The sequence below is a fragment of the Pteronotus mesoamericanus genome, unplaced genomic scaffold (assembly GCF_021234165.1).
Source record: "Pteronotus mesoamericanus isolate MK-2021 breed Mesoamerican mustached bat unplaced genomic scaffold, CSHL_Meso_final contig_52, whole genome shotgun sequence".
In the NCBI taxonomy this organism is placed as follows: Eukaryota; Metazoa; Chordata; class Mammalia; order Chiroptera; family Mormoopidae; genus Pteronotus; species Pteronotus mesoamericanus.
In genome coordinates, this window is record NW_026555189.1 from 2,041,255 (window position 1) to 2,063,756 (window position 22,502).

A 22,502-nucleotide genomic window follows, 5' to 3' on the forward strand; every position below is an offset into this window, starting at 1 on the left:
ATTAGCCCTGTGTTTCATGTAGTTATGAATGAATGAGTTTCTGTAACCACTTACTGCATTATAATGACTTTATTTAATCCATTGAGAAAACCTGCCCAAGAGGGACCACATTTTTATGAAGCTTTCTGAATCTCAGCTCTAACACTGAAGAGCTGTGAGACTTCTGGCAAGTTCCTTAACCTCTGTGGGCCTCAGGTTCCCTATATGACACCACTACCTTCTTCAGAGTTCTTCTGAAGATTAAAAATAATACACATATTGTACCCAGCACAAGAATTTGGCATATAGTGCAGTCTATCAACTGAAATGCTATTAGGTTTAGGTTGAATGTTTTCCAAAGTGTGGCACCTGTGGATGGTGTAAAAAATGTCTTTATAGGTGGTTCAGAGCATTAAAGTAATTATCATTTCGATATTTTAGATTAAAGTAAGGTTGTCTTTTCATCGTCTTTACTATCTCTTGTTATTCTTCCTATTTAACAGAAAGATGTCTTAAGGTCAAAGACACACGCAACAGTTAATGTGAATTTAACATTTTCCATTGTATTTGTGAAGCCAGGCTGCCTGAGTTTAGACCCACCTCCCTCAGTCTCACTTTGGGCTACTTAAGGAACCTCTCTCTACCTCAATTTATTCAAATGTAACGCGAGGATAAGGACAGTACCATCCCATGCGTATCGTGAATATAAAATGAACAGTTACACCTAAAGCGATGTAGAATATAGAAAGCCCGACATCCATTTTAAAAACTTGTGAAAGAAACGGTCCCTTGGGATGGTGTGGCAACTGTCTATAAAAGGTCTCACCAGGACAATTGAGTCAGCGACTCCTGGCAGGACGGGGTCTGAGAGGCGGGGCGGCACTCGCCACCTCCAGGCTACTCACTGCCTGGTGCGGGGCCTGAGGAGCACGGCCGAAACCCGCGCGAGACTAGAGCTCGCACTTCGCTTCTTTGGGGTTTCCCTCGGTCTGTTGAGACTCTTCCATCCCTGCGTGGGCTGTCGCGCCCTTACCCTAAGCTACCTGAAATTGCAAGCGTTTCCTGAAGCGACCAGCGAAAACCCCGAGTGTTCAAGAGGGAGGAACACGGGCGGGGCAAGGGAGACGCGCGCTACGTAAGACGTCGCCGCTGCGAACAGAGCAGCGCGCATGCGCGATGGCGCTCTTGGTGGAGAGCGGGACCAGACGGAAGCTACAATGGCGGCGGAGCGCAAGACTAAGTTGTCCAAGAATTTGCTGCGCATGAAGGTGCGGGGTGCGGAGGAGCCAGGATGGGAAAGCAGGACCGCCCGATGCAACTGGCCTGGCCGCGGCTGAAGCACCGGGCGTACGGGGGACTCAGAGGGCTCCCAGCTCTCGGGTTTATTCATTCACTTTAATGCCTGCTCTGCGTTAAGGCACTTGGATCTGGGTTGGAATTCTGGCAGATTCTCTCATAAAGCCCGCGATCGAGTAGTAGAGAAAGACACGTAAATAAGCAGTTAGGATAAAGCGTACTAAATACTGTGATGCCAGAAGCCCCGGGAGCCCCGGGTACTCACTTGGGTTTATGCGGAAAGTGGTGCGTAAGTAGAGAATGAAGGGTAGGGTAGGGGCACAGCATCATAAACTGGGTGAAGAGCGAGTGCAGAAGTCTGAGAGGCAAAAACCAAGAAATCTATGGTGAGTTTGAAGAACTAAAGATAGTTCAGTATGTCTGGAAGGCAAATAGCAAGGAATGGGCCTGAAAAAGTAGACAGGTTACTGCAGGGAATTTTAGGCCAGATTAAGGAATTGTTTTCCTTGTGAGCTTTGGGAAGATTTTGAGCACGGGGAACAGTATCATTAGCTGTGCCTCGTATTGCATCCTGTGGAGAATACTTAATAAAAGAAAGATCCAACAGGAGATAAAATTTGCAGTCAAACCATGCAAAGGTCTGAGGACATGTTGATTGTGCCATGGAATTATAACAGTTAAGGTGAAAGTGAGTTATGTCAAGCAAAATTATTTTTATATTTTGAATTTAATCAAATAATATCAAAATGTTAAAGAAAGACAAATGTAGATAAAGTGAATCCAGGAATTAAAATGGGAACGAACCAATCCTTTAAACAAATATTGATAATAGCAAACATTTACAGTTTTTGCCATGTGCCAGTCTTCTAAGTGCTTTGCATATATCAACCCAAGAAATCCACCTAACTGCTTGAAGTGGGTATAGTTATTATCCCTCTCTAACAGTCGAGGCAACTGAAACAGAGGAGTAAGTAACTGGCCCAAAGTTACTGCTAATAAGCAGTATTGACAAGACTCAAACTCAGGCAGTCTGGCTCCAGAGCTCCTTTTGCTCTTAATTACTACTGGTTGCTGAACACTTACAATGTAAAGTGTTAGATGTCATGTTCAGAGAATTTTGGAATTTCCAGGAAAAAGAAACAATGCTCAAATAATGTCCTGAAAGATCAAAGTAAATACTGCATGTGCAAAATGTTGATTGAGGTGAGCAAGGGCGTAACTAGGGATGAATAGGGTGAGTGAAAGTGGAGGGTAAATCATAGCATAATTTACAGTTTCTGAAGTACTTCTTTCATGTGTATTAGCAAAATTTGAATCTTTACTGAACGGAGGTTTTTCTTGGTTTGTGGTTTGTAATCATGTAGATTTCAAAAAAGTGGAGTAAATTGACAAAAAGACACTGGAAAGATTTTAGCAATTGTTTAACTCTTGGAATAAGCCAAATGAAGATCTGCTGGGTGATTAGGACCCAGACCAAAGATCTGACTTGGGAATATTCAAAATATTCAAAATATTATTCATCCCTTACTCGAGTGGTTAGAGAAACTCAACTAGTCATTGTAAGCAAAGGAGAGGGGGGAAATACCCAGGTTCTCTATTTGGGTTAACAACTTCATCATTGATAAGGAAGAATTTATTGGCAGATAGAGTGGAGTGTCTTAAGAGGAGTGGAGCAGCTGCCTGAGGTTATTGTAACCAGTGTACCTGTTCAGCCAGAGTTAAGTATAGAGCAAGAATGACAGGGTTGAGGACTAAACTTTGACTCATTTGCTTTCCAGTGTACTTGTCCTCTGACTTGGCTCAGCTATGCAGGGCTAGAGGTTGATCCTGATGATAAGTAGAAAGTGAAGGGTGGAGTTGGAAGTCTGTCGGTATGATGGAATTGTTGTGGAGAGGGTGTAAGTTTATTTGTAATTTAACTCTTTTGAGTTCTTAAGACAAGAGTTGGTAAACTTTTTCTGTAAAGGGATAGATAAATACTTGAGGTTTGTGGGCCAGTCTGTCCACTGAACTTGTAGCCATTGTGCCTCAGAATCAAATGAGCATGGCTTTGTTTCAGTAAAACTTTTATTTACAACAACAGAAGTTTAGTCTAAGGACTATATTTTGTGATACCCACTCTAGGCCCTTGGTCCTGAGTAAAACTAAATCACTAGCTTTAGAGTATGTTCTTAGATGCTGTGGAGTCAGAAGAATTGAACTGCCAGCTAAGTCTGGAGTTGCTTCATTCATAGCCACAGGGTTTTCTGTCCTTTCCATATGTATAGAAATATTATGTGTGTGTGCGTGCACGTGTGTGTGTGTGTGTGTGTGTGTGTATTTTTGGTACATATGTATCTGGCTATTTGTATTCCATAGAGAATATCTACTTAAAAATAGGAGATAAAAGGGCAGTTGAACAGGATTGGTGAATTTTATCACAAAGAAGATGAGTAATGAAATGAGACTTTTAGGTTTAAAGAGAACCATTCAAGAAAGGAAATCTTGGAAAATGTCAGGTCTGTAATCATTTACATTCAGAGAACCTTTATTGAACCCTTTTCTGTGTAGAAGGTACAGCCCAAGTACCAGTAATATAAGATGAACAAGGAAGGTGATCTACATTCACAATCTTAGTCTTTTGGGAGGAGACATAGAAGAAATGGAATGAAAAATAAACCAGTGTTATAAGGCTGTTGTAGAAGGAAAAGGAAGGTTTATCAAATGACTCATGCTGTGGGCCGTCACAAGTGAATATTTTGACAGGCAGGAAATGGTAGCATAATGTTGAATAGTGGAGGCAGAAGGACTGGGGACTACAAGGTATGCTTTTCAGAAACTGCCAGTTCTTTTCTGTGTTGAGGATATAGGAACAGGTAAGAGGATGAGGACAGAAGAATAAATAATGCAAAGCCAGGAAATTGACAGTGGTACAATCCACAGAATTTACTCAAATTTCACCATTTTACTTGGATTCGTTTGTATGTTTGTGGTTGTTCCATCACAAGTTTCCCTCTAGCTTCCGCTTTGTAGCCACACCCACTCCCTTATGTTATCCTTAACCCCTAGCAACCACTAATCTGTTTTTCATTTTTACAATTTTGTTACTTTAAGGATGTTATATAAATGGAATCATGCAATATACAACCTTTGAGATTTTCTTTATTCACCCATCTAATTCCCTTAAGATCTGTTTAAGTTGTTGAGTATATGAATGCTTCCTTTTTATTGCTGATTAGTATTCCATGCTGTGGATGTAACATGGTTTATTTTAACCATTCACCTGTTGAAGAGTGTTTTGGTTGTTTCCAGTTTTTAGCTATTACAGATAGAGCTGCTCTGATAATTTGTGTATAAGTGTTTGAGCAAACATTAAGTTTTCATTTCTCTGGGATAAATGCCCAAGAGGACAATTGCTGGGTCATATGGGTAAGTTCGTGTTTAGTTGGGTAAGAAACTGTCTGGCTATTATCCACAGAGAGTTCCCGTTTCCTCATATCCTCGTCATTGGTAAAGCCCTTATGTCTAAAAATTTTGTGTCTGGAAGAGCTGGGGTATTGGAAAAAAGCATTATGGAACCAAGATAAGGGAAAGAAATAGGGGTAAATGCAAACCAGTGGAACCCTAGACCTAACTGCTGGATGGTTTCTGAACTTACTTTTTCCTGTATTGATACTTCATCATTTCACTGTGATCAACTTACTGGTTTGTGTGCCTGTCCCCTGGAAATAAAGCTGTTTTTCGGCCTCTCTCTTTTGTTCTGTCCTCCCAGCAGCTAATGTCGAAAGAGACTAATAACAAAACTGCTATTTTCTCTACTGGCCTATGTTGAGTTGAGCTTCCGCAAATTTTAGAATGAAGAGCAGCCATGGAGTTAATCAAGCATTTCAGAGAACTGATACAAGTGAAAAGCAGACTGTTAGATGTAGCTTTGCTTCTCTCTACATTTATAGAGTCCTCAATTGTGAGATGGGATTCCTGGACAAATGGGGAAGGACAAATTGAAGATTAAAGTTGTTCGAGTTTTCTTTTACTCTAATTTGGGGAAATTAGTTGCTGACACTGATTTTGTTTTATTTTGACAGTTCATGCAAAGGGGATTGGACTCACAAACCAAGAAACAACTAGAAGAGGAAGAGAAGAAAATTATTAGTGAAGAGCACTGGTACTTGGATTTGCCGGAGCTTAAAGAGAAAGAGTAAGTTTTATTAGAAATTATATTAATGATACTTTGGGCATTCCGAGCAAAATCCCTATAAAAGCGGTCTACTTGGATATATTTTTACTGGCCCTGGGCTGTCATTTATAACATTGTTTGTTCTCTCTCTCTTTTTTTTCTTTCCTTTCCTTTTTTTTTTTTTTTTTTTACATTTCATAACGGAATCTAACCCATATCTCTGGTAGTAACTGGGGACCTTTTATGAGAACCTGTAATGTACTTGCTACCTATTAAATTCCAAAGATTAGGCGTGTTCTTCAGGGCTCTCCAGTTTTATTTCAGTTTAACAGAATTCTTCATTAGACTGAACTTCTCAAAGGCAGGTCAAGAGATTTTTGCTTCTTTTCCTTTTTTAAAATTTTTACTGTTAATACCAGTCTTTTTAGCTAACATTTATTGAGTTGGTAATGTGTGCTAGGAACTGGACTAAGCACTTGTATCTTTTAATTAGTCAATCCTCACAGCAAACTTGAGAGCAGCCTATTACCCAATTTATAGTTGAGGAAACTGAAACTTAAGAAAAAATAACTTGGTTCAGAGTCACCCAGCTAGTCAGTGCTAAAGCTGAGATAACACACTGAACCATTTCTCTTCCACTCGAAACTTGTTTGGTCCTTGACAAATAATTTTGAATGGAGTGATGGACTCATGGCATTGATTAATTTATCTTAATTCTTCTGGAAACTATGTATCATTTCTCCTTGATGCTTTTCTTACCTTAGTAAGCCTCTGTGCTGTGGATGTCAGGGACTGAAAATGCTCCTTGTTATCTTCAGGCATGTTTATGGTTTTTCTTTCTGTGCCTTATAATTTCTTTTATAACATGTTATATTCCCTTGTTCATTTGGATGATCTTCTCAGGACCTTTTTTGGAAGGTTAGATACCCTTTTCTGAAGCTAGAAAGTATGGCCCATCACAAGGATGGGAGGAAGGTACCTTATTTTCTCTGCTTGCTTCTCTGTGTACTTGCTTTTCTTGACTGCTTCTCAGAGGAAGGAAGATGTTAGTGAGGAGGGGGAGAATAATGCCAGAGATGTTAAGGACTTGGAAGCAGGAGTTGTAGGAAGGGACCGTTTTTGGTAAGGAGTTATAATTTAATTTTATGCCTTGATTAAACTTGTACAAGGTATCCCAGATATTTTGTTACTTACTTCTGTTGAAGGGCTTCTATTTCCATCTTGTTTTCAGCGTCCCTTGCCCTCCAACACAGTATATTATTCCCAGAAAATGGACTGTTAGGTTCCTTCCCTAGGAGGTAAATGTCTCAGTTTGTTTGAAGTACTGTAACAAAATGGAACAGACTAGGTAGCTTATATGCAACAGAAATTTATTTCCCACAGTTTTGGAGGCTGGAGGTCCAAGATCAGAAGAATGTGCCTGAGTTTAGATTCCCTCGGGGACAGGCAGTCCTGCGGAAAGTGAGGTGCCAGCTGGACTGGAGGGCCAGTGAGAAGAAGCTGAAGAATGGTGGTTCTCAAAGTTTTGGGCTCAAGGATCATTTGCATTTCAAAAAATTATTTAGAACCCATAAACTTTTCATGGTGTGGTTTATAGCATATCAATGTTTATATAAGAAATTAAAACAAAATTTTAAATATTTAAGAAACAAATGCATAACATATTAGCATAAATAACACATTTTGGATGAAAAAGAACTTTTTCTAGACAAAAAAAATTAGTGAGAAGAGTAGTGGTATTTTATATTTCCTCAAATCTCTCTAATGCCTGGCATAATAGAAGACAGACTCTGGCATTCAGCCTTTTGTAGTATGTTGTTTTGGTTGAAGTATATAATGAAATTCCATATCACGCAGATGATGTAGTTAAAAAGAGAGGGGTGTTTTTTCAGAATTTTTTTTGATACTACTCTAAAACTCAGCAAGTAGTAGTTTCTGAAAAGTTAACTGCAATGTAGAATCCAAAAACATCTTTGAACCTTTCATGATCATTGGACCATCTTACATTTTGAATAGCTCTTTTGTCAGTGCACAATTTTATAACATACATTTCTCATTTAGACTCTATTAGTTTAATTAGTTATATAGATTTTCAAAATAACTCATTTCATTGTATAGTATCAGAAATCACAATAATATCACCATGGATTTCATCAGAAAAGTCTTTAAGTATTGGGAAGCTGCCAAGCCCAGAATGACATATACCAGCTATTCAAAATTCTAATTTCTGCTTGAAGGCTTGAATTTTGTTATTAGCAATAAGTATTGTCAGTTGTTTCCCTTGCAGTAACAAATTTAGTTTATTCATTTTCAAGCAAATGTTTGCCAAGTACACAAGTCTGAATAACCATAGTTACAGTGTACCAAGAAAAAAGTACCTAGTTCAACTCACAACTCAGTCACACAAGTGTGCTTTCTTAATACAATCATACTTCAGTAGCCAGCAGTACCTCTTATATATGCTTCCCATTTTGTGTAGGGAATATTCTTTAAAAATGTAATCAAGGTCTGAGATCAATAACAATTAATTTTTAGTTCTTCATCTAGAACACAGTTATTGGCTTAAGCTGTGAAAGCTGGTGGTGAACAATGTAATGAATGCTAGTACAGTGTATTATCACTACTTTAATTCATAATGTGTTTTTACCTGTAACTGCTTTTATACACACTGTGCAAATGTCAACATAGTGAAAAAGACAAATAACATCTTAGTGTTATCAGGAAAATAATTTTTACCTCCTACCATTTTTACCTTCTTTCACTCCTGTCAAGTCATGGAGGCCTCTTGACTGTTGCACAGGCAGGCCACTTACGTTCCCTTCTCAAGGCCTTTACCTCAACAAGTCCCTCAAGTGTTTTTTCCCCAGGTATCCTCATATCTTATTCTCCAGTGTCTTCTGGACTTTGCTCAATGTCACCATCCAAGTGGCCTACCCATACCCCACATCATAAAGCGACCAAAGACAAATTCTTTAGATGAAAAGAATTTGGATAAATTGGATAGAATTCTGTTTTCACATCTCTTAGGTAAATGTGGAATAGCTGGATCATAAGGTTGGCATATATTTAACGAAAGAGAAGCTTTCAGGTCCAAAGTGATTGTACAATTTTACACTTTCACTAAGGTAGTTTTAAGAAATCTAGTTGTTCCACACCCTTCCAATATTTGGTGTTATCTTTTTAATTTTATCTGTTTAATAGTCTAGTGGTATCTCATGGTTTTCAGTTTGCATTTTCCTGGTGACTAATATTAAAGAATGTTTATGTGCTTATTGGCCATTTCCATATCTACCTTTGTGACATACCTATTCAAATCTTTCATCCATTTTTTTTTAAAGGTGTAGTGTTGTCTTTTTTTAAAACATTTTGTATCACATATTTTTCCACTCTCCTATACATCTGTCGATTTATTTTGTTTTTGCTGTATGTCACAATAAATAGCAGACAGTACATTTTATTCCTTAACTAGAGTTCACTGTTTACATAGGGTTTTTTCTTTTTAATGTAATCAACTTACTTCTATACAGATGGGAGTCCTTTATATTCTGAACACAAATTCTTTGCCAGGCATATGTATTGTGAATATTTTCTCCCAGTCTGTGGCTTGCCTATTCATATTCTTACTGTTACCTTTTGATTAACGTTTTTATTAATTTATTCCTACTATAGTTAATTCTTTCTGGCTCTTGTTAAGTGAATATTCGCTAGAATCCTTGTAATTTTTATCTATGATCTGTCTGATTTTATGTGTATGGTGTGAGGTAGGGATCAAGGTTCATTTTTCTTCTTTAGATAACCAGTGGTCCCAGTACCACTTACGGAAAATGCTTTTCTTTACTCATTTCATTGTTTTGATGCTCTAGTCAAAATCAATATGCTGTGTTAATATGGGTCTATTTCTGGATTTTAGTCTGTTACATTGATGTAACTTGCTACCCTTTTCCTGATTACTACAGATTGCTGTGAATCTTAATACACAATAGTGTAAATTTTTCACTTTTTTTCCCCCCAAGATTGTTTTGCTAGCCTTCGTCCTTTTCTTTCCCATATAAATATTAGAACCAAATTGTTTATTTCTTCCCTTCCCCCCAAGAAAGCAGGACTTTGATTGGCAGTGCACTGAACCTGTAGATCAACTGGAGATAACAAAATTGTCTTCCAACCCATAAACATGATATATCCGTTTATTTAACTGTTACTTAATTTCTCTCAGCAGTTGTTATAGTTTTTGGTGTGGAGATTCTCTGGAAATATACAATTAAATGTATTTCTACATATTTCACATTTTTAAGTCCTATTGTGGCCTTTTTCCCAAAAATTGTTTGTTGTTTTATATATGTAGAAATTGATGGTTATATGTTGACTTCGTATTTTGTAACTATGCTAAATTGACTCACTAGCTCTAGTAGGGGATTTTTTTTTTTTGAAGATTACTTAAGATTATTTACATATACAATTATGTCATCTACAAAAAAGAAAGTTATACCTTTTATTTTTTTTTATTTATTTCAGTGGCTCCAGTACAGTGGTAAGAATGAACACCCTTGCATTGTTTCTCCTCTTAGGGGGAAAGCATTAACTTGTTTACTATTAAATATGAAGTGCTGTGTGTTTTTATAGCCTCCCTTTATTAGCGTAATATATTTTCTTTTCCTAATTTATTGAGGATTTTCTATAAATGATGTTGAATTTTGTGAAGTCATTTTTGATGAGATAATCGTATGATTTTTCTTTCCTCTGTCAGCATGGGAATTATTGATTTTTGAATGTCAAAACAACCCTACATTTCTGAGACAAACCACATTTGATATGTATTTGTAATACATATTTATTTTAATATACTAATATTTTAGTAATGATTTTTGTATCAATATTCATAGAAGGTATTGTACTACAGACTTCTTTATGCCTTTAGTTTGGGCAATAGCATAACTTGGGAAGTATTTCTCGTTTTCTTCTTATTTCTTAGTTTGTATAAAATTGGTATTATTTCTTCCTTAAGTGTTTGATAAAATTCACCAGTGAAACCACCTGGAGCTGGAGTTTTCTCTGTGAGAATATTTTTAAATAATGAATTCATTTTCTTTAATCGATATGAGACTCTTCTGATTTTTCACTTTGGTATTTTTTTTTCCTGTTCTAAAATTTCTGTTTGGTAATTTTTTATTTATTTTTTAATTCATGTCCTCTATTTGTCTTACTTGCATTCATATTTTCCTTTAAATCCTTGAACATATTTATAATAGCTATTTTAAAGTTCTTTACTACTAATTCTATCATTCTTTCTCTGTTTACTTGTTTTTCTTCTATTAATGGATCACATTTTTCTGCTTCCTTACATGTCTAGTAATTTTTAATTGTGTGCTATGTATTATGTTATATTGCTGAGTATCCTTCCTTAATAAAGGGTTGAAATTTGTTCCATTAGGCAGTTAATTTACATGCTGATCAGCTTGATCCCAGTTTTTGTTAGAGTAGGTTTTATAGCCTTTAGGGTTAGATTAGCCATACTTGAAGGTGAGACCTTTCACAGGGTGTTCAGCTTGGTCTCTTCACTCTAGGTACACAAGTCAAAACATTTCCCTCCTCTGTGCAAAGTTTCATACTTGCTCAACATACAATTCCAGGATAAATTTTCTCTCCCAGATGTGATGAACTGGAAAATGGTCTCCCAAATAATATCTAGGCCTTCTTCTCTGGAACCTGTTACCTTGTATCCCAAAATTGACTTTACTGGTGTGATTAAGTTAAGGATCTTTAATCAGGAGATTATTCTGGATTACCTGGGAAAGATCTAAATGCAATTAATTATATCCTTATAAAAGGGAGGCAGAGGCTTTCCCCCAGACTGGTGCCTTATGGAGGGGAGTACTCAACCCCAAAAGATGGCATCTGCGCTGTGGGAGAATGGCTCAGCACAGGGGTCCTGGCTGCTCTCTCCCCATAGCCACAAACCCCAGACTCTTCTCATGCGACTCTAGTCCTCCCCATCCTCCCTCAGTCAGAGACCAGGATAAGTGGCTGCAAATGAAATGTTGTTGTTGGCTCTTTAAGATGGTGCCTATATATCTAGCAGACTCCCTTCTCTCCCTGGTGGACAGAATCTCCACTGATTTTCACAGCCAGATGTTATATGGGCGCCTCTTCCCGGCTCTGGTGCGCTGGGCTAGGGAGCCTGTCTTGGAGTTGAGACCCCACACACCTCAGGGGGAAGCCCCCGCAGCTGAGATAGCCCCCTGGAATCTCATCCACTGCCTGTGGGAGTGGGGCCAACCAGCCTTTTTCGTATCTCCATCCTTCCTACCAGTCTCAATGTGGCCTCTTCTGGAAATCCTTGGTTATAAGACTTCTCTTCAATTAGTCTTCAGTTGGTTATTCAGATTGCTTTCTCTGTATTTAACTCCATTTTGGTCCTGAAAGAAGGTGAATGTAACATCCACCTATTCCACCACCATCTTCGAAACTATTTAGTTTTATAATCATGAAAAAATAGGTTCTTTTCAAAATTAGAATTAGTGTTTAAGATTATCGTCTCAATCTGTCAAAGAACAAGGCCATCTTAAAATTAAAAGATACTCAGTGACAATATTCTTTACAACCAAGGTTGCTTTTCTTTTTTTTAATTTATCCCTACTAAAAAGTCATTCTTTAGAAAAGCAAAAAATGGTATGGGAGACTTCTTTGGTGAAGGCCTCACTATTGCAAATGGTACAGTAACTATTTTCTTAAATTCCATTGAGCTTCAGGTGTTATTCATACAATAAGTCAATCCCAACAACCCTTCAGATATGGTATCTCCATTTTATAGATGAAAATGCTGGGGTTCAGAGCCATGAAGATAAAAGCCCAAATATGACTTGTAAATTTACTAAAAAGTGAGTTTATATTTGAGACTTTTTCTTACTCCAACCAGAGCTTTTTCTTATTATTTGGTATAATAGATGCTATATTAGGAGCAGAAGGTAAATAAAATTAGATAGATTTAACATATGGAAATATAGAAAGCATAGGTTAGCATTTGAGTCTTGACATTAGGTGTAATTCTGTCCAAGAAGCTGAAAATACAGTATCCACTTTATCCGCATAGCATTCACAGAACCATTGCAGGACCTTCCAGAGAAATTACATATTTCTATGAGTCTCAACTCTCAGAGGAGAGTAAGAGCCTGAAAAATTAAGTGGCTTTGGCCCTGGAAGGTGTGGCTCACTTGGTTGGAGCATTGTCCTTGTTAATCAAAAGATCACAGGTTCAGTTTTCGGTCAGGGCACAATGCCTATGTTGTGGGTTTAGTCCCTGGCTACAGCACATACTAGAGGTCACCAATTGGGGTATATACGAGAAGCAACGAGTCGATGTTTTTCTCTCACATCAATGTTTCTCTCCTTCTCCCTTGCTTCCTCTTTTTCTAAAGTCAATAAGCATGTCTTCAGGTGAGGATTAAAAACAATTAAGTGGCTTTGGAAATAAATAAGATAGTCATAGAATTTTAGTGATAGGAGAATGTCAGAAGCACTGTCAGCATTTGGACCTTTTAAGCTATGGCTCCTTCCACAAGCATTCAGAAGGGCCAGAAGCCACAGATGTTGGTTGAGTGCACTGAAAAATACTTTATTGATGTGCTGGAATGGGGTAAAAGCCTCACCTATATATCTTTGATGTAGAGCATTTAGCATGGTGCCTGACATGTACAGGAGCCATTAAAGTAAGTATTTATTAAGCAGATACATGCTCCAAATGAATGGCAACAGTAGGAACCAATAACTGCAAAATCATTTAGTAAATATTTTCTCTAATAATTATTCATACATAAAAATAGTAACAACAATAGATTCCTTTATACTCTAAAAATCTTTTAACAGCTAACTTTTTGTGTGTGTTAGAAAAATGCCCTGAGATGTTTCAGAAGAGCTGACACCCACGTGTTTTGCTATGTTATGGCAGTCTAAGTATATTTGAGTAATCTGAACACTGATTTTATATATATATATATATACACACACACACGCCCACATACATGGAGGCAGAGAGATATGTCATGCACACAGGAGATGGCATTGTGACCGTGGAGGCAGGGACTGGAATGATGCAATCGCAAGCCAGTGAATGTTCTGGCTTCCAGCGGAAACTGGAGAGGCAAGGAATGAGTTCTCTCCTCCCTCCCTCTCAAGGAAGGGCAGCCTTGCTGACACCTTGATTTTGGTCCAGTGAAACTGATTTCAGACTTCTAGAATTATAAGAGCATACATTTCTGTTGCTTTAGGCCACCAATTAATTTGTTACAGCAGTCCTAGGAAACTAATGCACCAAGTAATTGTTCTCCTCCTGGAAATCATTATTTTTTTCTTGACACTGTGAACTCACCTTGCACATGTACAGCCTAGTACTCAGCCAAAGATTCAAGGCCCCAAATTTTTTTTTTGTATCTCCCTTGTGTATCAGGTATCTTGACCCATGTATTAATATTTCAGCCACCTCTGGAACCTGAACTTCGGTTTGTCTCTTAAGTTCAGTGAGAGAGCTTCCGCTCCCTGCTCCACAGTGTACAAATTGCCTTCAGTCAGACGGTGGGCATTCATGGAGCTCAGTTCATTTGGTTTTCTTCTCAGGCATCACATTGCTATGCTTTGACTTGTTCACTATTTTGTATTTGGTCCCGTTTTATAGTTAGCTGTAGTAGGAGGGCTAGTTAGATACCAGTTACTCCCTTATGTCCAGGAGTAGAGTAACCTGCTTTATCTATTGTATAAATAAATCTTTTATTTATTATTTATTATTTTTATTTATTTATCATTTACTGTCTGGCACCACTGTAGAGTGTAACCTCCATGAGAGAAGATGCTCTCTCATCCATGGCTGTCTTCCCAGCTTCTAGAACCGCCTGATAATACAATTCAGTTTAATAAGTGTTTATGAGTGAGTGAATGAATGAGTAAATCTTGACAAGAAACAGGGCTGACTTTCTACCAGAGAAGCCATAAAGGCCAGGTATTTGCTTTCCTAGCACGCTTTATGGTTGATAGCAGAACTATAGCCAGATAGGCACACCTGGCATTGGGGTTATGTACTGGTAATTCAGGAGAATCCTATTCAGAGACAGAAAACACCCGTACCCGCATCCTGTTTGTAGGGCAACGGTGGCTGGCCTGAGAGCCCCCGTGATGTCCTGTATTTATCCCTCTCAGCAACAGCAGTGTCATTTTTACTCAGGTAATTGTGTAGCATGACTTTGGTTTGGGGTTGACAGCCTATCCACCATTATTTCTGCTCATTTTTTAGTTCTGTTGATCCACCTTTCCCTGTGATTCTGTGAGATGCCCAGTATCCTTACAATAAATTCCTTTTCTGTGCAAGTCACCAGGATCAGTGATTGTTTATAGCGACAAGTTCCAACTAATAAATACTTTTAAAGTTGCCTGGGACTCTGATTTCTGAGTATTTAGTAAGAACTTGGTGGGGGGTATAAACATCAAGGAAATTTTGCTTTAAATTTGGGTTTATTACAAATACTTTAGGTCTCTACATTGTGCATTTATGTAAATTAAATGTAGTGGTTAGAAGAGACTGTGCCTCCAGCCTGCAGCTCTTGTCTCCTGATGTGTTTGCCAGACAAATTAATAAGTTTTTATTTCTAATCCTAGGTTAGAAATCTTACTATATTTTTAGGTAGTTCTACTGAGAACTCTAAGATCGATTTTTTTATTTGAAATCTTGACTTATATTTGCTGTGCTTTGTTATGAGTAGGCATACTATTAATACAGGTTTATTTTCCCGTTTAGGAGTTTTATAATAGAAGAGCAGAGTTTCTTGTTATGTGAAGATCTCCTCTATGGAAGAATGTCATTCAGAGGATTTAATCCTGAGGTTGAGGTATTAAATGTATTGCTTCAAATTTTAAATTTTTCCAATTGAATTCTTTCTGCTGATAATTGGGTTTAGGTTTTTCCCCACCAGGTAACATTTCTCCTCATTATACGGAAAATAACAAGCCTTGAAATATTGCCATAGCTATTTAAAGAAATTGCAGGCATTGCAGTCTAGTTTTATGGTAGAATTGAGTAGATAATTTAATATAGCAGCAAGTCCCTGGCAGTGCCACTGTGTTAGAGTTTCAGCTCAGGTCCTTTACAGGATTGTCGGGATTTTACTCATACGATGTTATTATGAAAAATTATTTTCTGACATCTATAAATATATCTTTCTTAATGGAAAAATGTTTACTTAAAAATTGAGTAATTTGACTTTTTAATGGGCAGGTTTTGATACAAGCTTGTAAATTTTTAAAAGAATCCTTTGGGAAATTTGTTTGAAAAGTAAATATTCACCTGAAAACTGCACTGTTCATTTGAATTTTCCTGACTCGGGTTTGTAAAGAAGCAGAGGCTTTCACTTAACAAATATTAGAGCTCTGGCTGTGTATTAAAAGCCATCCTATCAGGTACTTAACCAACCAAATGGAAGTCTGTGTGATACAGAGCTTTAGTTTTATAACACTTGAAGCCAAGGTTTCTCAGCCCTGGAACTATTTTTTAAATTATTATTATTATTTTTTTAATCCTCGCCAGAGGATTTTTTTTTTAATTGCTTTTAGAGAGAGAGAAACAGAGAAAGAAACATCAATATGAGAGAAACATCCATTGATTGCCTCCCATACTTGCCCTGACTGGAGATCAAACTTACAACCTAGGTATACGCTCTGACGGGGGTTCAAACCTGCAACCTTTTGGTGTATAGGACGATGCTTCAGCCACCTGAGTCACCTAGCCAGGGAAGCCCTGGGACTGTTGACATATGGAGCTAGATCAGTTTTGTGGCAGGGGCTTTCCTATGCCTTATAGGCTGTTTAGCAGCATCCCTAGTCTCTAACCTCTACTCCCCAGATACCAATAGTGTGTATGTGTGCACACACTTAATGCATGCACACACAACACACACCCCATTTGTGACAACAAAAAATGTCTCCAGACATTGCCAGAGGCCCCCTGGTGCGCAGACCCTTCCTGGTTGAAAACCGCTTTTCTAAGAGTGTCTGTAGACAACCACAGCTAACCAAGTTAATTGCCAGAGTTCATTTAAAGATTGTTAGTTTTCCTTTCCCCCCCTTTTTTGAAGGGGTATGATAAATGTACTTCATACAAATTCAACACTAGAAGTATTTGTTTTTAATATATGCTTTCTTTGCTTTGGTCTGTGTAAAGCTTTAGGCTGGGAAAAGAAAGAGGGCAGTGGAGCAAAGGAGGGGAAAAAAAAAAAGCAGAAATGAGTGTGTGATGCCCCAAAACTGGGGCTGCAGGTAGAGAAGCACTCCAAGGTATGTTCAGTACGTGACAAAAAGAGTGGATTCAGCCCTCAGAATTTGATGTGAGACATCACTAGGAAATGGCTTTAATTACTGGCACTCTCTACCACTGAGTACATTCTCTCTGGGGAAAAGTTTTAAATTGTTTGGTTTGCAGATAGGAGCTGTCATAAAATGTAAGAAAAGTTTGATATGCCTGGTTATGAAAAGAATGATACCAACTTGAGAGCACTTACTTTAATATAAGCAGGATGTATTTAGAACACATTTAATATGTATGTGTTTCTAGTGAAACCTAGCACAGAGTTTATTTCTTCAATAAATACATATTCTGTGCCTGTGGTACATCAACCCTTTTGAGGCACTGGAAATGCAGCAGGGAACTCAACTGTATACCCTCACAGATTTTATATTCCCAAAATTATTTTATCAAAGCTAATTGAGACTGGTTTCTCATCTGCTTTTCCCTTCCTTGTTCCACCTTTGCTATAAAGAAAGTATAGTACAGCAAAAATAAAATCTGTCAGAGGGTAACTATCAAGTAAAGGTTAGTTAATATGAGGGGAGAGGAAAGATGGAGGAGAGACCCATGACACATGGACATCTTACAGGGATGCACTATCACCCTCATGTTTGGCAGTGTGGCAGGGCTTCCCCATGGTACAAGGGCCAGCTTTCCGATTCTTCCATCCAGAAGTTCGCTGCCCCCCAACATCACCATAAAAAAAACCAAAACATTAAAATTACTCTTGACTATAATATTTCTTCCATTTGACTCGAAGATGGGACGTTCAGAGGAAATCTGAAACTTTACTTTTCCCCCCACTCACTAGAATGTGTCAGCAGTGTGTCTGCTTTATTTTTTTATTATTTCTTAAAATACTTTTTTATTTTCAATTACAATAGATGTATAATAGTTTATTAGTTTCAACTGTACACCCTAATAATTAGACATTTATATAACATATGAAGTGATCACCTCAATAAATCTAGCACCCACTTGACAATATACATAGTTATTATAATAATATTGGCTATATTCCCTATGCTGTACTTTACATCCCCATGACTATTCCATAACTACCAGTTTATCTTTCTTAATCTCTTCACCTTTTTCCCCCAAGTCCCCTCCATCTGGCAGTCATCAAAATGTTTTTGGTATCTATGAGTCTGTTTCTGTTCTGCTTTGTTTATTTTGCTTTTTAGATTCCACATATAAATGAAATCATTTGACATTTGTCTTTCTCTGTCTGACTTATTACAGTCAGCACAATACTCTCTATATCCATCCATGTCTTTGCAGATGGCAAGATTTTTTTTTTATGGTTCAGTCATATTCCATTATATATATGCACCACTTCTTTATCCATTCATGGAAACTTAGGGTGTTTCTGTACCTTGGCTGTGGTAAATAATGCTGCAATGAACATATGAGTATGTCTTCTCAATTTAGTGTTTTTGATTTCCTTGAATAAATACTCAGAAGTGGGATCGCAGGGTCCTTCTTTGTCTCTTGTTAAAGCCTTTGTTTTAAACTCTATTTTGTCTGGTATAAGCATTGCTACTCCAGCTTTTTTGTTTGTTTTTTACATTTTCATGAGCTATCTTTTTCCATCTCTTTACTTTTAGTTTATGTGTCTTTCAACCTGAGGCAAGTCTCTTATAAAGGGTCTTGTTTTCATATACATTCAGCCACACTATGTCTTTTGATTCAGGCTTTTAATCCATTAGCATTTAACATAATTATTGATAGATACATATTTATTGTCATGTTATTTATATTTTTTATCTTTTTCTTCTTCAAGAAGTCCCTTTAATATGTTTTGAATACTGGTTTGGTGATAATGAACTCCTTTAGCCTTTTTTATTTTTTATTTTTTTTCAGTCTGGGAAGCTCTTATCTGTTCTCCAATTCTAAATGATAGCTTTGCTGGGTAGAGTAATCTTGATTGTAGGTCCTTAATTATCATCACTTTGAATATTTTGTGCCAGTTCCTTCTGGCCTAAGTATCTGTTGAGAAATCAGCTGACAGTCTTATGGGAATTCCCCTGTAGGTAACTAACTGCTTTTCCCTTGCTGCTTTTAAGATTCCCTCTTTGTCTTTAACCTTTGGCATTTTAATTATGATGTGTCTTGGTGTGGGGCCTCTTTGGATTCCTGTTTGGGATTCTGTGCTTCCTGGACTTTTATGACTGTTTCCTTCAGCAGATTAGGGAAGTTTTCTGTCATTATATTTTTCAAATAGGTTTTCAGTTCCTTGTTCTCTCTCTTCTCCTTCTGGCACCCCCATGATATAAATGGTGGTATGCTTGAAGTTGTCCCAGAGGCTCCTTATACTGTACCCTTTTTTTTGTATTCTTTTTTTCTTTTTGCTGAACTGATGTGTTTTCTGCTTCCTTATCTTCCAAATAGCTGATTTGAACATTTACTTCATCTACTCTGTTGTTGATTCCCTGTAATGAATTCTTCATTTCAATTATTGTGTTCTTCATTTCTGACTGCTTCTTTTTTATGTTTTCTTTCTTCATTTTTAAGTTTCCTGTCTCTCTGTTGAAGTTATTATTAAGTTCATCTACTCTTCTCTTAAGTTCATTGATCTTATAACCAGTGTTTTGAACTCTGCATATGGTAGGTTGCTTGACTCCATTTTGTTTCCTTTTTTTGGAGTTTTGTTCTTTTCTTTCATTTGAAATGTGTTTCTTTGTCTCTTCATTTTAGCTGCCTTCCTGTGTTTGTTTCTATATGTATTAGGTAGAGCTGGTACATCTCCTGGTCTTGGTAAAGTGTCCTTATATAGTAGATGTCCTGTACAGTCCAGTGGTGTAGTCTCCCCAGTCCCCCAAGCTGGGCATTCCAGCTCTGCCTCCTGTGTAGGCTCTGTGCACCTTCCCATTGTAGTTGAGCCTTGATTGCTGTTGGCATGTCAATGGGAAGGATTTACCCCCAGTTCAGTGGGCTTCAAGGACTGGCCAAGACCACAATGGACAATCTGTTGTACAGGAGTCTACCCCAAAAGCAGGACTCACTTCACTAGGTCTCTGGTGTCTGCTGAGTCCACCTCTTGAGTGTATCAGTCATGTAAGTGGTTGGGTTGTAATTTGGCATGGCCTGAAAGCTATCTACTGGGTTTGCTGGTGCCAGAGCCTCCCAGAAGGTTCAAGCCAAGGTCAGCAGTTTCCTGTGCCCTGCCTGGGGTCACAGCATGAGCTACAGAGCCATCTGCAAATGGATGCTACTTGTGCTGGGCTTGGAGGAGCCTGGGAGAGGCCAAGCTGCGAACCAAGGCCAGCTGCTGCTAGTGCCAGGAATGGGACCACTTAGCAAGAAGTACAGGGCAGGCCAAGGCCAAATGCTGCCTGTTTGAGCGATTTTAGGACAGTACGCAGCATGAGCCAGGATAGGTCGTTTGTATAGAAGAGCCACTGGAAACAGCTAGGGTGGGCCCACAAGTTGGGTGGAGTGGGATCTCAGAATCACCAGGGCAGGGAGAACAGTGTTAGCCAATTTGATGGAAACTCATATAGTGCCGACCTGCTGGCTCTATTGTGGAAGAGGTTTCAGCAAAGGAACAATGGCCTCTGCCAGCACTTCTGTCCAGGAGAAAGCTGCCCTTCTAGCCTTCATCCTGATGCCAGACATTCAGTCCCTCCCCAACATGTCTCGAACCTTTTGAGTTGCTACCCCATAGCTGGAGCTCAGAGTAAGTGAGCCTGAGTAAGTCCATGCATGGGCCAATTAAAAGGAATGCCTGGAACTCTAGTAGCCCTTTGTCCAGCTCAACCTCAATCACACTGACTTTCACAGCCAGAAATTATGGGACCTTTCCTTCCCAGCACTGGACCACTGGGGTCAGGGAACTTAGTGTGGAACTAGGACCCTTCACTCCTCAGTGGGGACCTGGGCAGTGGAGATATCCCTCCCAATTTTTAACCACCACACATGGGTGTTTAGATATAAGTAACTAATAAGATTTATGATCTGAAATACAATTTTAACCCGTTAACAAGTCTGTTGTAGTGGGGCTTTGTCTTATTATCTTTTTAATTCAGATCTGACTTGTGTTAACACATTGTGGAATAAAGTATTACAGAGAATCCCTTTTAAATTTTGCCAGTCCTATAGATTCTGACTTGCTCTACCTTCAGATACATTTGACACTAGTTCCTTTCATAAGCCTTTTTCAGCTCTGATAGCCAATGTTGGTGTATTTTTCAGAAATTAATGATTCAGATGAATTCTAAGAGCAAAGCAGAGGAAGTTGAAGATGAAACAGTGGAGCTTGATGTGTCAGATGAAGAAATGGCTAGAAGGTAACCGTTACGTTGAAACAGCTTTGTAATCTGGGCCCAGTGTTCATCGGCTCTCACGTGTACATTCCTCTTACACCATGGTCTGCCCCAACAGGAAGATGACTATTCCTGCTTTCTCTAACATAACTGGGGGTGGATTCAGACCTGTCACAGGCTGGCAGTTAGGGCCCATTTCCAGTGCTGCTTTCAATACATATTTTAAATACACATCTCCTTTTACTTAGAATAATACAAAAACAAAAAATGGGAGAATTTAATCATTCTTAGAGAAGTTCATACGTTTTTAACTCACATGGCTTCTTTTAATCATAGTTTTTATTTGAAATAAACATAGTTCTTATTCTTTGTTGCATTCTTGACAAGACTTGATTCCTATCTTTTTATTTGAAATTAAACTTGTGTTATTTATGTCATCTTAACAGATATGAGACTTTGGTGGGGACAATTGGAAAAAAGTTTGTCAAAAAAAGAGACCGTGCCAATTATGAAGAAGATGAAAATGGAGATATAAAACCAATTAAAGCAAAGAAGATGTTCTTAAAGCCGCAAGATTAAAATGGATGCTTTAAGATATAGCTCAGGAATGCCTTGTGAGACTTTACATATTTTGGAATCATTTCAGTGGTTTCTCTATAGTTAGTAGTATTGTAATGTTTATTTGTAAAGAAATATATAATTTTAGAAACATGCTGTTCTTGAAACAGATGTGTGATGGATGTTATACATCCCTGGCTTAATAGTATTCATCAATAGTGGATTTTTAGCCCTTGATCTTCAAATGTTCAAAGGTTATGGTTGCTTCCTAAAAACTTTTTGACCCCAGATCTTTTTTAATATATCTCTCCAGTCATTGACCTTAAATTGACTCATAAATTGATACCAGTGTTTAAATTGTCCTTATATTTACATTTTGTTTTAAATTACTAATAATGTCAAGCCAGTTCATACATTTTAGAATCAAATGTCATGAGAATATTATATGTAAATTCATCAAGAACAAACATGCTTTTCCGACCTGAAGTATTTGCATGTTACATAGTCATTTCAAATTTGTGGAATTACGAGGTTTTCTGTTGTTGTTAAAGCCTTTAATAAAAAAACAATATTCTGTAATCAACCTCTGTTTTTATATACCTTTTCTGTTCTCTCATATCTTCAAGTAATAGATTTAGTCTAATCCAGTATTGAAACTTTCAAAAACCAGACACTAATTTAGAATACGGTGGGATATTAGATTGAACCATAACAAATTACCTCCTATGGGTCAAAACAGTCATCAGTTTCTTATAGTGTAGCTCATTAGAATTCACCACCAACCAGACCATCTCATAGTCTGTTTATTCTAAATACTGAGTACAGTAGCCCATGGAATTTAGTGTATGTATGTATATGTGTATGTCTCTGTCTGAAGATATCTACCTAGGACTTCATTTCATTTTATTCCTAGCAACCAAATCGGGTA

The 22,502-nt window shown here is 37.8% G+C and overlaps 1 protein-coding gene across 1 annotated transcript; it reads left to right on the plus strand.

Moving 5' to 3' along the window:
- The first annotated feature begins 1,127 nt into the window (after nt 1–1,127).
- MPHOSPH6 (M-phase phosphoprotein 6) lies at nt 1,128–22,140 on the plus strand. The gene is made up of 5 exons (XM_054579005.1): nt 1,128–1,247; nt 5,340–5,452; nt 15,210–15,300; nt 20,946–21,040; nt 21,463–22,140. The coding sequence occupies exons 1-5, from the start codon at nt 1,149–1,151 to the stop codon at nt 21,593–21,595; spliced, it is 531 nt and encodes a 176-aa protein (XP_054434980.1). The 5' UTR covers nt 1,128–1,148; the 3' UTR covers nt 21,596–22,140.
- Nucleotides 22,141–22,502: the final 362 nt, after the last annotated feature.

Excerpts from the sequence above, each read along its gene's own strand:
- MPHOSPH6 (XM_054579005.1), top strand. The coding sequence starts at position 1,149 with ATGCGCGATGGCGCTCTTGGTGGAGAGCGGGACCAGACGGAAGCTACA. Across the intron at positions 15,301-20,945 it reads GATTTAATCCTGAGGTTGAG|AAATTAATGATTCAGATGAA; the intron begins GTATTAAATGTA and ends TGTATTTTTCAG. Across the intron at positions 21,041-21,462 it reads GATGAAGAAATGGCTAGAAG|ATATGAGACTTTGGTGGGGA; the intron begins GTAACCGTTACG and ends TCATCTTAACAG.